The sequence below is a fragment of the Anopheles gambiae genome, chromosome 3 (genome assembly GCF_943734735.2).
Source record: "Anopheles gambiae chromosome 3, idAnoGambNW_F1_1, whole genome shotgun sequence".
NCBI lineage: Eukaryota > Metazoa > Arthropoda > Insecta > Diptera > Culicidae > Anopheles > Anopheles gambiae.
The window spans coordinates 74,431,247-74,444,532 of record NC_064602.1 but is presented as its reverse complement, the minus strand read 5'-3'; the positions used below and the strand labels follow the sequence as shown (position 1 = coordinate 74,444,532).

The 13,286-nt window shown below is 41.6% G+C and overlaps 1 protein-coding gene across 10 annotated transcripts in view; it reads left to right on the top strand.

The window, feature by feature from the left end:
• Positions 1 to 13,027, top strand: part of LOC1270830 (alpha-catulin) — a 72,356-nt gene extending 59,329 nt beyond the window's left edge. For 7 of the 10 annotated variants that reach the window (XM_061655698.1, XM_061655696.1, XM_061655693.1 and 4 more), the window contains one exon: positions 5,976 to 13,027. In XM_061655698.1, coding sequence (XP_061511682.1) covers positions 5,976 to 6,101 — 126 coding nt within the window. In that variant the 3' untranslated portion in view covers positions 6,102 to 13,027. Of the gene's footprint in view, positions 1 to 899; positions 1,060 to 3,637; positions 3,881 to 5,975 lie in introns of those variants that run through there. The other 3 variants (XR_009765942.1, XM_061655695.1, XM_061655697.1) reach the window with 3 other exon arrangements.
• The last annotated feature ends 259 nt before the right edge of the window (positions 13,028 to 13,286 follow it).

The following is a 13,286-nucleotide window of genomic DNA, read 5'->3' as shown; positions in this document are numbered from 1 at the left end:
CTCCTCCATGTTCTTCCACGTTTTGCGGTGTAGAAGTTTGCTTTGGGATTGTGCTTTGGGGATTGCATCTCGTAGCGGGTGGAACTGATGTACTGGCTTGAATGTGTGTTTGCGGTTGGAAAGCAGAATGTAGAAGGTCGTAAGAATAATCGTTCCTGCAATCAGTTTCGCGTTGGAAGCACCGCAACTTCAGAGTGTTGATACACCGTCTTACACAGCAAAGAGAAGCATTGTGCACCACGTTGTGGCTATTATTGGGCTGGACTTTCTGGATGCACTACCGCCAAACACACAACACGCTTGTGATTTTCGTTTGCAGCTTCCTGCAAGTAGTTAAACAAGTATTTAATTTTAATCGTATGCATTTCTTCTTTCTCCCTCCTCTTTCTTTTCCCCATTTCCCCGTTTGTCTTGAATTTCACCTGATGCACACCCTTGGTTTGGTGCTTGAAACCTGAAATTGCACTATGCGGCCGGCAACCTCAAACTTCTCCAACTGTGTGCGCTCCTTCCTTCCCCACTGCACTCGACCAAACCTCCCTCGGCACCGTCTCCATGGATGTTGTGTGAATGCTCCGAGTATTGCTTTTATTGCCGTACAAACACACACAAACAAACAAACACACTACACTTCCACCCACCCAAACACACAACAAACAACCAAACGAAACTGTGTGGAATGTGAAAATGTTGACTGACGGTTGTTGTTGGCGATGCGGCAAAAAATGCCCCAAACTTTTGCGTAAAAATGTGTCACGAACGTGTGCGACACTCTGCCATGGCATTTATTGCGCGTCACCTTTCCTGGCGGGGTGGAAATTGCTGCGCTACAAATCGGAATATCGGTTGGAATGGATGGAATGGGCCAAAAATTGGAAAATTAAATCAAACATCAAAAGTACGCCCTGCGATTACCACAGCAGGTGCCGTTCAAGATGAAGGAATAGGACGAAGCAGCTCGCGGAGGACGAACGCACACAACGATACCAACATTCCCATGCAAGAAAATGAAGCGCCGTCGGAGCCGTACACCAAACTAAATCCGTCCCCGTAGGCGTGTGTGTGGAAGAGCGAAGGTTACAAAACAGGACCGAAACTTATTGAACACCACGTGCGCCTAAATGACTGCAATCGCAGTGCAAATTTCACCTAAACCAGTCCACTATTATGCCTGCACGGAATTTCGCCCAAATCACTCATCACCAAGTGCCCTTCGTGACGCACACAGGCGTTCACACACACGCACGGATTGCGGATCTACAGGTGGAAAATGCAGGCAAACTGCAGCAAAGGAAAATGCTACCGTGAAAGTTAACGTAAGCCGATTTGAAGGTTGTTTGTTGTCGTTTTTTCTTCCCGCCGTTCGCTGTTTGTTGCATTGCATGTGCACTTGCATCGAATCCCAATCGACGCGGTGTGTTCTCTAACTCTGTGTGTGTGTGTGCTTGTCGGCTGGCTATGAATAATAAACTACAGGCAGCAAAAGTGCAAAACGTATTCGCGGCCCTCGTTCCTGGTACCTGTTTGAATGTTTGGCGGAACACAACACGTGAACTGTAATCGCATGACAAACGAATGGCACGTTCGGCAAAAATGAGTACGGGGCGACACCATAACTGACAGGAGCGTCGCAGCCCAACTGCAGTCAATTGAGTGACGCAACTAATAAGATTGTTCTAACCCACTTAAGGTGTGCTGCAGTCATTTACCATTACCCGGTAGTCGCGTTCGAGGCGGAACAGGATGGGATTGTAAAGTTTTTAACCCTGGCAGGTTGTAGACTGATGAACTCACGATGGCCTAATTGAAGGTGGTAGGGTGAATAGAGTTATAGCTATAATAGGATGAATAGGAGTTACTGTACCAAACTAACGTTAACTTAATAACTGGTAGTGTAGATGATTGAGCACATATGTTAGGATATACCAAAGAAAGCAATGCATAAGCACATATCTAAGGTTAAACCAACATATCAGTTTGTATTTTAGGGCGAAACACCAGAAATGAATGCTATGAAAAGAAATGAGATGAAATGAATTCTTCACATAAAGACGATATTTGGCACATGTTCTCGAGTGATGTGATGTTATCATGTCTTTCTAGATGTGGGAAGAGGAGTGAACATTATTTTGAGGTTTTAAGAATTTCATTTTTATGTGACTTCTTCTATTTGGCGTAACGTCCTACGCGGACATGCCGGCCTATACAGGCTATCGAGACTTAATTCATTACCACGTAGCCGGATAGCCAATCCTTGCTACAGGGGGGACGGTCCATTCTTTGCTTGAACCTATTACGGGCATGTTATTGAGTCGTTCGAGTTGACGACTGTACCACGGAACCGCGCCCCATATATGTGCGCGCTCATTTTTATGTGAGCAAATGCTTAATCATTGAACCAATATGAATTAGTTCGTTTTTCATCAGTCTAGTCAAACATTTTTGATCTTTAACTTTAAATCTCTGATAGTTACAAGCAAACAACCATGAAAGTACATAAGCATAAACAAGAAATGTAATCAGATAATTTCAAACAGTCATATCGTATAGGCCAAGTTTGTTTGTTGACAATTATTTCTTCTTCTGATCTTATAAACTTCAGAGTCAGGGCTTTTAGTTGCATGTTGCACATTAAATAATTAACTAGTCACAGAACGAATAGCTATAGCTACTATATGAAAAAGGCTATAAAAAGATCTATTATAAGGATAGTTAGTAAAGGTGTCTGAGTAAAAGCACAAGAACAGAAACGTACAAACAATAAGGACCAAATGTTAGATTCCTAAGGCACTCAGGACCAATGCCAAGATACGCAGGTAATACCCTTTTAAGCGCATAGTAGTATACGTAATTTAGCGAAAAGTAAACAGTAACACAAACAAGATAGTTGAATCGTTCTAGTACTCGATATATTCACCTTATACTAGTGACAATGATCACGACTAAACCGCGGACTACGGTTACATCTAACACATTCGTGTGAACCCCCTGGACGGCGGAGACACCCATCGGAATCGACCATGCACCATTCCGGCGCAGACCAAACAAAAAATCAGGCATGCCGCAAATGAGTGCCGTCATTGTTGTTGTTACGCTGGTTTATGTTAAGCTGTGATGTGCTGTTTGTTTTTTGTTTACTTTCTTCTGTTGCTTTCACCAAATCCACCCGCGAGCATCTCGTGTCGGCACCACCACCACCACCACCTCGATCACCCTCCATACACGGAAGCCTCACGCCATCTCGTGGCCATTTCGCGCATCATTCGTGCTAGCTATTCATTCGTCTCATCGGCCATACAAGTGGGTGTGAGCCCGAGAACGGCGATCGTTTCCACGTCCCTGCATCTCGTTGATAGTTTCGCAAGTCACTGCTAGGACTATGACCGCCTGTGTGTGTTTACAAAGATTCATCATCAGCCTGTTTCACCGCACCGGGAAGGACATTCGAGTAGGGTACCCAGTTTCCACCCGAACAGTGTTCCGGTTTTCGATACTAACCTCGCCACCCGTTCTTCCTCTTCGACACACTCACACTCACACGCGAAACCGGTACATGCGGCTTCATCTGTTCTGTTTCGGTTTGTTCGAACTGGTCGCCATCCTCGGTCCTTGGCCAAACCCCCTACCGCTTCGACAGCAACTCGGAGCGATGAAGAGCCAGCTGCCCTGTGAGTATAAGCGGGTAAGAACAGCGCTAATCACGTTCTCAGCCAAACCACCGTACAAAATTTGAATCTAGACTCATATCTATTCGCATGCCTTCAGCCTAAACGTCAGTACGGAGAAGTGTATGTCTAAGTGTCAAGTGCGCCGTCGTTCGATTGTTTGATGTGTGTGTTTAGCGATTGACACTCGAACGGTGGAAGGTGTTGATCTGGAGGTTCGAAAACAAAACCAATAGAAATGGGAAGGGGGAGGGAACATAGACTTTAAGTTAAGCAGTGATTAGTATACACCAAAAAAAACCCCCAAAAAGATATAGTGGAACTTTAAGCCAAGCAAGCATGCAAGCTAAAACCGAGCACCAAATCATGCGAATTCAGTCACTTCGGAAGTTGGATTAGTGAAGTTGAAGGCATTGCAAGGAAAATTACGGTAGTTGTTTAATCAAATTAACCCTACCTTATTGCAAAGAATCAAACGCCCAAACGTTCATCTTCTAATGCTCTGTGTATGTATCAAAGCTTCCCGAAACACATCTCGCTTGTCCACTTGCGCAACTTGTGCAGCTTGAGGCATCCGGTGAACATCGTAACGGTTGATTGCAGATGTATGCTAGCAGCATTGTCATGATACTTTCAATATCATTCGAATTTATTGCGGAAACATGTCTCGGAAATCTTAACAAAAAACAATACACACACTTTAAGCTTCGCTTAAGCGATGGTTCATTGAATTGACACCACTTGTCTCGTGTACCGTGGCAAATACTTGCTCTGAGGGTGCCCAGTGCCCGTCACTCTTCGATGGTTCGATGGAATAAAAGTCGCTCGCTACAGTACTAATAAATGACGAAAGCCATTCTAAAATCCCCTCGAGATTTCCGTGAATCCAATTCCGGCAAAACCTTGCCAAAGCATCCCTGTCCTTAAGTTGCTTCTTCTCGTTCCTGGAACGTTCTACCTACATGATACTTCCGTGTCCGTGAGAGGAAATTTGTCCACCCATTGATCGCACCCGGGTTTAAAATCTCGATCACGTTTCGGATCTTAGAGTCGACTTTTTCCCTCCGTTTTGTGCTCCGTCCGTATCTCACGTTGCATCTTTTCCAATTTTTTTTCCTTTCACCCTTCTTGCGCGTACAAACACATGAATACGAACTCAAAAAAAACACCAAAAAACCCACAGACATCTGAAACCAGCGTTCGCCGTCGGTCGTACGACTTCGATGGGATACGTAAATCGATGTGGTAGCTGCAACCTACGCTTCGGGACGTGGGAAGCACCGGCAAAGGTGTAAGGAACAAATAGACTCCGTTTGAAGGAGAAAATTCGTACAGAAGTTGCAGACACGAGTGTTGCTCACTGCATTGAGGATGTTGAGTCTTCCTAGCTATTTGTGTGTTGGTTGGTTTTTTTTGTCTGCCGATTCGAACATTTGTAGCAGGTTCTCTTTTGCGCGAGCGTATTCAAGCGACAAAGTGAATCCATAGTCTGAAACGCTGTCTGCTGTCCGCATTTTATCCCTCCTAACGAATCCTAGGATCATTTTAAGGGTTTATTTTGGGAGTCTTTGTTTTTTGATTATTTCTTTTCAATATGAATTTTATCGTTTTGCTCTAATTTATTGCAATTTATTTTGTGCTCCTTTAACACACTTTTCTGAACTGTTTTCAGCTGTTGTGTCAAATCAACGACCGATTTTTTCAGCACAGTTTTCGAAATGACATAAATCCATCTATTTAGCGTCGTTTAACATGAACTTAAGAGCTTTTTTAATGTTTTTATTTGATTCCATTGCTTTTCATTTACTCATTCCACTGTTTTGTTTTTCTGTTTCCGTTTTGAGTTTTGCTCAGTATTAACTTTATTTTTGTGAGAATCATGCTTCTATTTTGCTTTGATTGTTAGTTTGTATGACACTTTTGTTTACGGGCAGGAGTTTCATAATTTTTGTTTAGTTTATAAGTTAATATGTCGTTTGCTCTTGGCTTTCAAACCAGTATGCTATAAAACGATTGTACTGCATACTTTATCACTCGTTATTGTTTCATTCTGTAGTTTTGTTTGTGTAATTGTTGTGTTTGTTTGCTTTCGGTTTATTTTTGTTGTATTGTTAATTTTTCATTAGTTGACTGCTTTAGGGTTTGACTAATGGAATGCAAAATGTATATGCAAATGAACAGTTCCAGTACGCTGTTGCTAATATATCTTTCCTCTTGTTTCCATCTTTCTTCTTCACAAACAAACCACATTTACACCATCACCAACATAAAACCAAAACATGTGCTAAAAACACATATACACCAAAACAGTATAAACTAGATTTCAGTGGACTGGCGGGCCGGGCCGCGGCCGGTGGCTCCCGGGACGATGACGGTGCGTCCGGGCTGCAGGGCGACAGCAAGGGCTCCACGACCAGCACCGAGGCGAGCATGTGACAGTACGGGATGGCCCGCCGGGGCGTTAAAGGTGACGCCCGGCGGACCCGAGTCTCCTTCCTGCTCTTTTAGAATAAGCATTAAACATTGCATATGTCCATATTTATCGAATTTATATATGTTTGATGGTTCTCGTAGCCGAGCGAGAAGCAGCGACGAACACATACTAGAGACGGGCAGTCCAGTGCAGCCAAAGCGAAGCCAATCCACCAGCCATTACTGTTTGTTAATATATGTGTATATGAAATCATAAATATTGAAATATGAATGTTTAGTGACCGGAAATCCAAACCAAACCAACTTAAAAAAAAACAAAACCAGAGAAATTCCTAGTAAATCCTACCTCGATTGCACACTTTCCGCAATCGATGAGAGAAATTGTAAAATTCTCCTATAGGAAGAAACTAAGGTAGAGGGAGATACAGAGAGAGAGAAAGAGAAATGCTTTTTTCCATCTACTACTACTACTACTACTACTACTTCAACTACTACTTCTCTCATTCAATAATAGCTTCATTGGACAGTTTTTCCAAAAGAAATGCAACCCCTTTTCCCTCGCGTTTCCCTTTTATCCTAGTCGTAGAAATGTCCCCGCGTTGCTCTTAGCAGGTTTGTCTCCTACCCATCCGCTCCGTCAATCACCCAACCATCTTAGGCGCACTTCTCTCGTTGGTAGGTTAGTTTGCAACACTGTACACAATTGTGGCTTTTAGGGAGGCTTTCACCGGCAGACACAGGCAGGCTTTGGGCAGGGCTTTAAGGAACAGGAAAAACTCGGTATCGAATGTCGGTTCTGTATCGGACCGAGTCGATCGAGTTTTTCACGATACTATTACCGGCACTCTCGCTGTGACTATTCCTGGACGTTCGAATCGCGTTGCTGTTTTTCCACCGAATTATCTTGTAGCTGTACTTTTCTCGCGTTACAACGTTTCTCGCTAGCTCGTGCGTTTTGCTAGCCAGAACAGAGCTGATCTGCAGCGTACGAACCAAAGGGAGACCAGCACCTAGACTTGCTAGCTAGATGACTCGCTCCCGCTTTTCCGATCAACTGCAAAGGCCCTCCAATAAGTTCGTACTCGCACTCGCACTGTTTCTTCCACTGCTGGGCTTTCGAGAAGGAAGAAAAACAACACACTCACACAACGAACTAACTAGGGTTATTCATAGGCAGGAGGAAAGAAGAAGAAGAAAGATGATCGACAGACAAGATTGTGTTCACTAGAACTTTCGTGCGTGTGTGTTTGTCTTTTAGCTTTAAGAATGGTCCACTAGGCTTTCGTGTAAACGGCAAAGATGTATGTTAAACGCAATAAGTTTTGAATGTTGAAAATATCTCGTTTAAATACTAAGTTAAAGCAACGCATATATGCAAACTGGATACTGGATACCGGCACCTACAATAAGCGAATAAGTTTATAATCGTATCTTTTATACTACAGGCTTAAGTTGTTGGGTTTCTTGTGGCAAGCAAATATCGAATTTCATAACATTTAAGTACCGGCATGAAACCGTTGATTGATGTATAATGGCCATAGCTAAGTCGTGCAGTTAAGTTAAGTAATAAAGTAGTCGGTGGTGTTTCGATTTTTATGTTTTCTTTTTTTTTGGTTTTCTTACTATTACTACTACAACTATTACTAGCCATTAGAGAGCAGCGATTGCATGCGCACCGGTAACGAGGCTGTTTAGAACTATGCTTTCATCAACGCTTCAAACTCTACCATCTATCCTATGGCACTGCTTGCAAACTTCCGGCCAAAAGCGAACCAAAAGCAAATACAAAACCGAAAAACGAGAGAAGGCTTCTAAATAGTATTGGGGGGGAAAAAGCTCCATGCATTTCCGCAGCATCCGGGACAGTTGAGAAGAGCAAAACCAGAAACCGGATTACCGTTCCTGCAAAATAGAAAATAATCGCCGACATCAGAGTAGGCAACACCGAATCCGTGCTCGTGTGCATCCTTGAGGCTGGAATCAAATTAATCTCAAAACCGTTTGGCTAGACATTCTTTTGTATACAGTTAATACTACCGACTCGTTGAAGCTTCTGTCAAGTAGTCTCTTCATACGTGTTTGTATGATCGATTGATCCGGGATGGCCTTTTCGGGTCCTCCAAAAACGAAAAAAAAACACCAATCCATTCTAAAGAATGCACACGTGCGACGGATGCTTTGATGAAGTGTTTGAGAGCCGTACGGGTTTTGGGAGGGGCGATGTTTGACACTCTCGAAACTCTCGAGCCAACTGTATGTGTGTGCATGTGTTAACCGTACGAACCCTGTACTTCGTGCGTGTAATCCTTGTGTCTCTCTTTCTCTTTCTCTCTCTCTCCCGTCTAAAGTGTCCTACCCTCTGTTCTGGGTAGGTTTTACACGACCTCCCAACCGAACGTTGCTTTCAAACGCATCAAAGGGTGAGGTTAAGCTTATTCTGATGTCACTTCCCAAACTCAAAAAAAAAAAATAATAACGAAAAAACAACGTACGACATCGCAAACCGGCAAGCGCCTGAAACGCGGCAAAGGAATGGCAGCTCGTACGTAGTGACAAAGTGTAACACACACCGCGTACACTCGGAAAAGCTTCCACTTCTTTCCGGTTTCAGCGAGCTCGCGCGTTTTGTGTATGCGTTAACGTTGAAGTTGGTCAAGTAAACACTCGTGTGCCACACGGCCACCACCACGACAACTACGTGGACATATGATAGACGATTGAAGCAGCTGTGTAAGCGTAAAGATTGCGTTTTTTTTTTTGGGGCAGTGCCACATAAAACACCGAGAAAATGGAAGCGAAAAATGATGAGCAGTCACGAGTGGTCTGCAAGAATAGAAGGAACCAGGAACAACGCACAGTCCGGCCGAACGATCGATCGAAAATCAAGCGTTTCCAGCGTGTTGATACGGTTTAATTGTTGAGGTGAAAAAGTGTTGATTTAACCCGTCATGCGCGTTTCGTTCGTAGCTAGGATAGTATTTGAAGTAGCGAACACAGGTGATTAGTATCCTCTTGAGCGAGGAAAACGATGTAGAATTTAAGGTGCATTGTTTTGTGTATATTGTGTTTTTAACTGATTAAAATGGGACAGCAGTCCTCTTGGGCGGGAATTATTCGTGATCTCTCGCAGCTGTTTTGTTGCAAAAGAAGAATTTACGGACGAGGAATGTGTACAGGAAGGTATGAAATGGATAGAGCATGGTCACCATGCAGTCGGTTTGCAAACGAATAGACGAATTACGGTTAAGAAAGGTTCCATTGTTTTCGATGCATCATACAAAAAGTAAGCTAGATAGGCATTTTGAAAACGTGCAGTAAGGGAAAAATCGACTACGTTTTGGCGCTAGTTCGGTGGGAGTTGAGTTTTTGGTTGTCGGTATTTGGTTGTTTTACGTTCCACTGCATTTGTAATCGATGACGACGAAGCGAACGTAAAGGTATCGAACATGATAACATTGCTTAGTGCTGTTGGCACTTGCTGTGGAACCCCGCAGGGTACCCCCAACCATCAGCAAAACGTAGTAGAGAGCGGTAGTGTGTAGTAGTTACCCGTGAAACTACAACAACAATAATTAAACTGATGTCATATTGATGTGGTGATAGGGCGAAAGGATGTGAAAACTAATCCTCTCCTACCGCCATTTCTGAGTGTGCGTGTGAGATTGTACTAATATTCATTCAACTAATTCGACCGTTATACGATCCGAACTTATTCAAGAAATTTAAAGAAGATAAAAACCAAAACCCTTCAAGTGTTGTGAACAGCAGATAAATAGATACATATACATACTGAACTCAAAGAAATGCAATACTTTAGTGATTAAAAGAGCTGGAAAGAGCGGTTACTTAAATGGTAAAAGCAAGAGAAAGGATAAACTCATTTATACAATTCATTAGAGTCGTACTCTTTTCTAGATTTGGATGAATTCAGGAATCATAATCGATGTTGTGTCTGTAAGTGTGTGTGTGTGTGTTTGTGAAAACTAGTATAGAGAGAGTATGGAAAGTGTAAAACATGAAACTATTTAAATAGTGAAGGTTAAAGAACAGGTAAAACAGAAAACAGGAAACAAATCGTTTAAAACCATCGATATAAAATGAAAATTGTGATTATTTTCAAAGTACATAGGTTGGCTCTTCTGTTAACAGCGGAATCAAACCATACCTTACCTATACTTTTCCGCCTGTGCTAGACAACACAGAGTTCGAGATCACTTACGATCACACCATGGAACAGTTCAGGGTAGAATAGGATCCAAACAATAAAGCGCATTGTCGATCAAGCTTTACGAATCGTGGCAAATATTTGAGGCAAAATCATATTTCATTCCTATCGTCATACACACAAACACTTGGAAACACTCGCGTATAATCATGCTTACTCTCCACAGCTATAGTTTATGACTGTTACGGATGATAAAGATGAAACTGTATATCTATCTATATTTCCTTAGCAACCTTATGCAGGGGGCAGTGCAAAGAATCGAAAACCAATTGAACACATTGAAATCAATCCAAAAACTACCATGCAACATGCTACAAAACGAGAAACAATAATTACTATTACTAGAGATGCATTTAGTACGAACGATGTGCGCCCATTTGTTACGCTGCGTTCGTTTGTTCCCTGTTCCCAGACAAAAAAAAAAAGCCGAAACAGCTATCACATCCCGTGGAAGTAAATGTGCAAAGCAACAAACAGGCGTAGAATGGAAAATGTATTGAGCTTTTTTTGTGACTGTAGTAGAGCTAGGCGAGTCGATTGCATCGGAATGTATCGGAATGTATCGGTTACAGGAAGGACCGAATTATAGCAATTACCCACCAACTAATGCGTAAGATAACCGTCGTACTAAGAGTCGAAATAAGTGGAGCTAGTGTGAGAGGAACTTTTATAAAGTTTCGCGTAACTGTTGTTTTGGCGGATTGTACACATTGCGGATGGTTTGTCGAGTTGAGTTTGCCATACATATTTAAATCGTCATATCGTCATACAAAACATAGAAAGCAATTTGTCTCCGTTCGTGAATTGAAATTTTTAAAAGCAATATAGCGATGAATGCTTTCAGTTAAGAAAGGTTTTTTGTTTTTGTTGGGAACACAGAGTAAAGTGAAGTAAAATTCCGTATTGCTTCTTTTAGCGGTGGCTTAACGTATCCACAGCCCCCAAAAAATAAAAAAAAAACAGTGACCAATTATTAAGCTCAACGAACAATATTTGAAAGATTTGTAACGAAGCGATGCGATGCCACACGAAAACAATCATTAAAGAGAGGAAACGAAACATAGCTGCGATGTGAAAGTAAATAATGGAGTATTAATACGAAGAAAAAGAGAAAAAACAGATGCAATAAGCAAAAGATGTCCCTTGAAATGACAGTATTTATTGTAGAATAGAAATAACTAAATGCAAAGCAGCTGGTAGCAGTTGCATTAGCGGAAAACAGAGAAAATCAAACCCAAAAACAGATACAAACAGTTACTCAATCTTCTTCACACTTTACCAGTACACAACAGACATTGGCATGTTCTTAAACAGTTGTATCTAGATATAGATAGTTGCTAGCATGGGAGATAGGAAACCAAAAATCCAATTCACTAGAACGTTCGATTGGTTCGATTAGAAGAAGGCAATTGTGCGATCGTTTGACTGTAAGTATGCCAAGTCCACTTGACATGGATCAGTGCAGTTTTTGGAAGGAAGCAAACGGAAGGAAGTGTTTAACACACACCGTTATTGTGCTGGTTGGAAAGCCATTAACTACTCTGGTTGTTTCATCTTAAGATACTAGTGATAGAACCCCCCTTTTTGCTAGACGTCGTGCTCTTCACTACTCATTAGTGTGAATCATAAGTTTCTCGGTTCCTTCTTAACTCTTACTCTAAACTCTTATCATGAGCCAGTCAGTAGAATCGAAATCGGAATTCATATTTAGGCGTATTTTTGTATCCCAGATCTGCCACGATTTTTTATAGTTCTGTAATAGAGATAGAATGAAGAAAGGCATACTAGCAAACAAACTATTTCTCGAAACTTACAAACACTGACAAGGATTGATAAATGGAAGAAGAAAAAAAAAGAAGATGAGTAAGTAAAAAGATGAAGCAAACATTAACTAGAAAATGGAAAACATAATTCCGCAGAAAAAAAACACATAAGCTAACGCAAAACATATTTAACCGTGCATTGTGAAACCCCCCCGTTGTGAATCATACAATAGTGCTCGTAGTGGCAGACGACAAGCTAGCAGGCAGTACAAGTAACTGGAACGTGGTAAATGTAGCATACGACCAGAAGTGTGAAATAGAAACGCGTGTGTAAGTGGATATGTATGTTGAATGGCAACTCGATGCATCAGAACAGGAATCCGTTAAACGAAGTAGAGAGAGAGAGAGGGAGATAGAGAGCGAGAGAGAGAATTGTAAAAATAGATAGACATATCATTTAAAACTTTAAAACGAAAGCTCGAAACAAGCAAAGGATAAAATCGTCACCGTACGAAACGTATGAGCGTAGCAAGAGCGAAAATAAGGAACAATGAACTAAGTAAGAGGGCGAAACAAAAAAAAAACACGATAAACCACACGATAAAACACTAATAAACAAAACATATTCCTATGATACATTTCTAATCAAAAACAAAACTTTGTGCAACTCAACATTTGGCAAGCAAAGGCATTTGGCACGTGTGCAGCGGGAGACCTGGAGTGAAATGCGATTGTAGGACACTTTTCCTCTCTGTGCAAGATCTGCATCGGTAAGAAGAAGCGAAAAAGGAACCGAATAGATAATAAATGTTGTAAAAAGTCGTAAAAACTCGTAGGGCCAAGCAGCAGACAGACCAGTAGCGATGTAAAAGCAGTGAAAGAAAAGCCGAAAATGTAACTTAAACTATTATCAAATAAAAATTCTTTATTATAATTATTAATTTCATGTGTTTATTGTTTTGCTTATTTTTTCGAAGGGCCTTTCAAGAGAAAATCATTCAATACCATTCATGATCGTGAAAGTGATCGTGCATTCATACTGTTTCTAGGACTGATAATGGTATTGGAATTCATTTTAACTGATCCTGATCCCATACAAATTCGGGAACTTATTCTGAACTCACATTGTTCGGACAATTTATACAGAACCCTGTACAGGCTTGGAAACTTGTTCTTCTTCTTCTTCTTCTTCTTATTCTT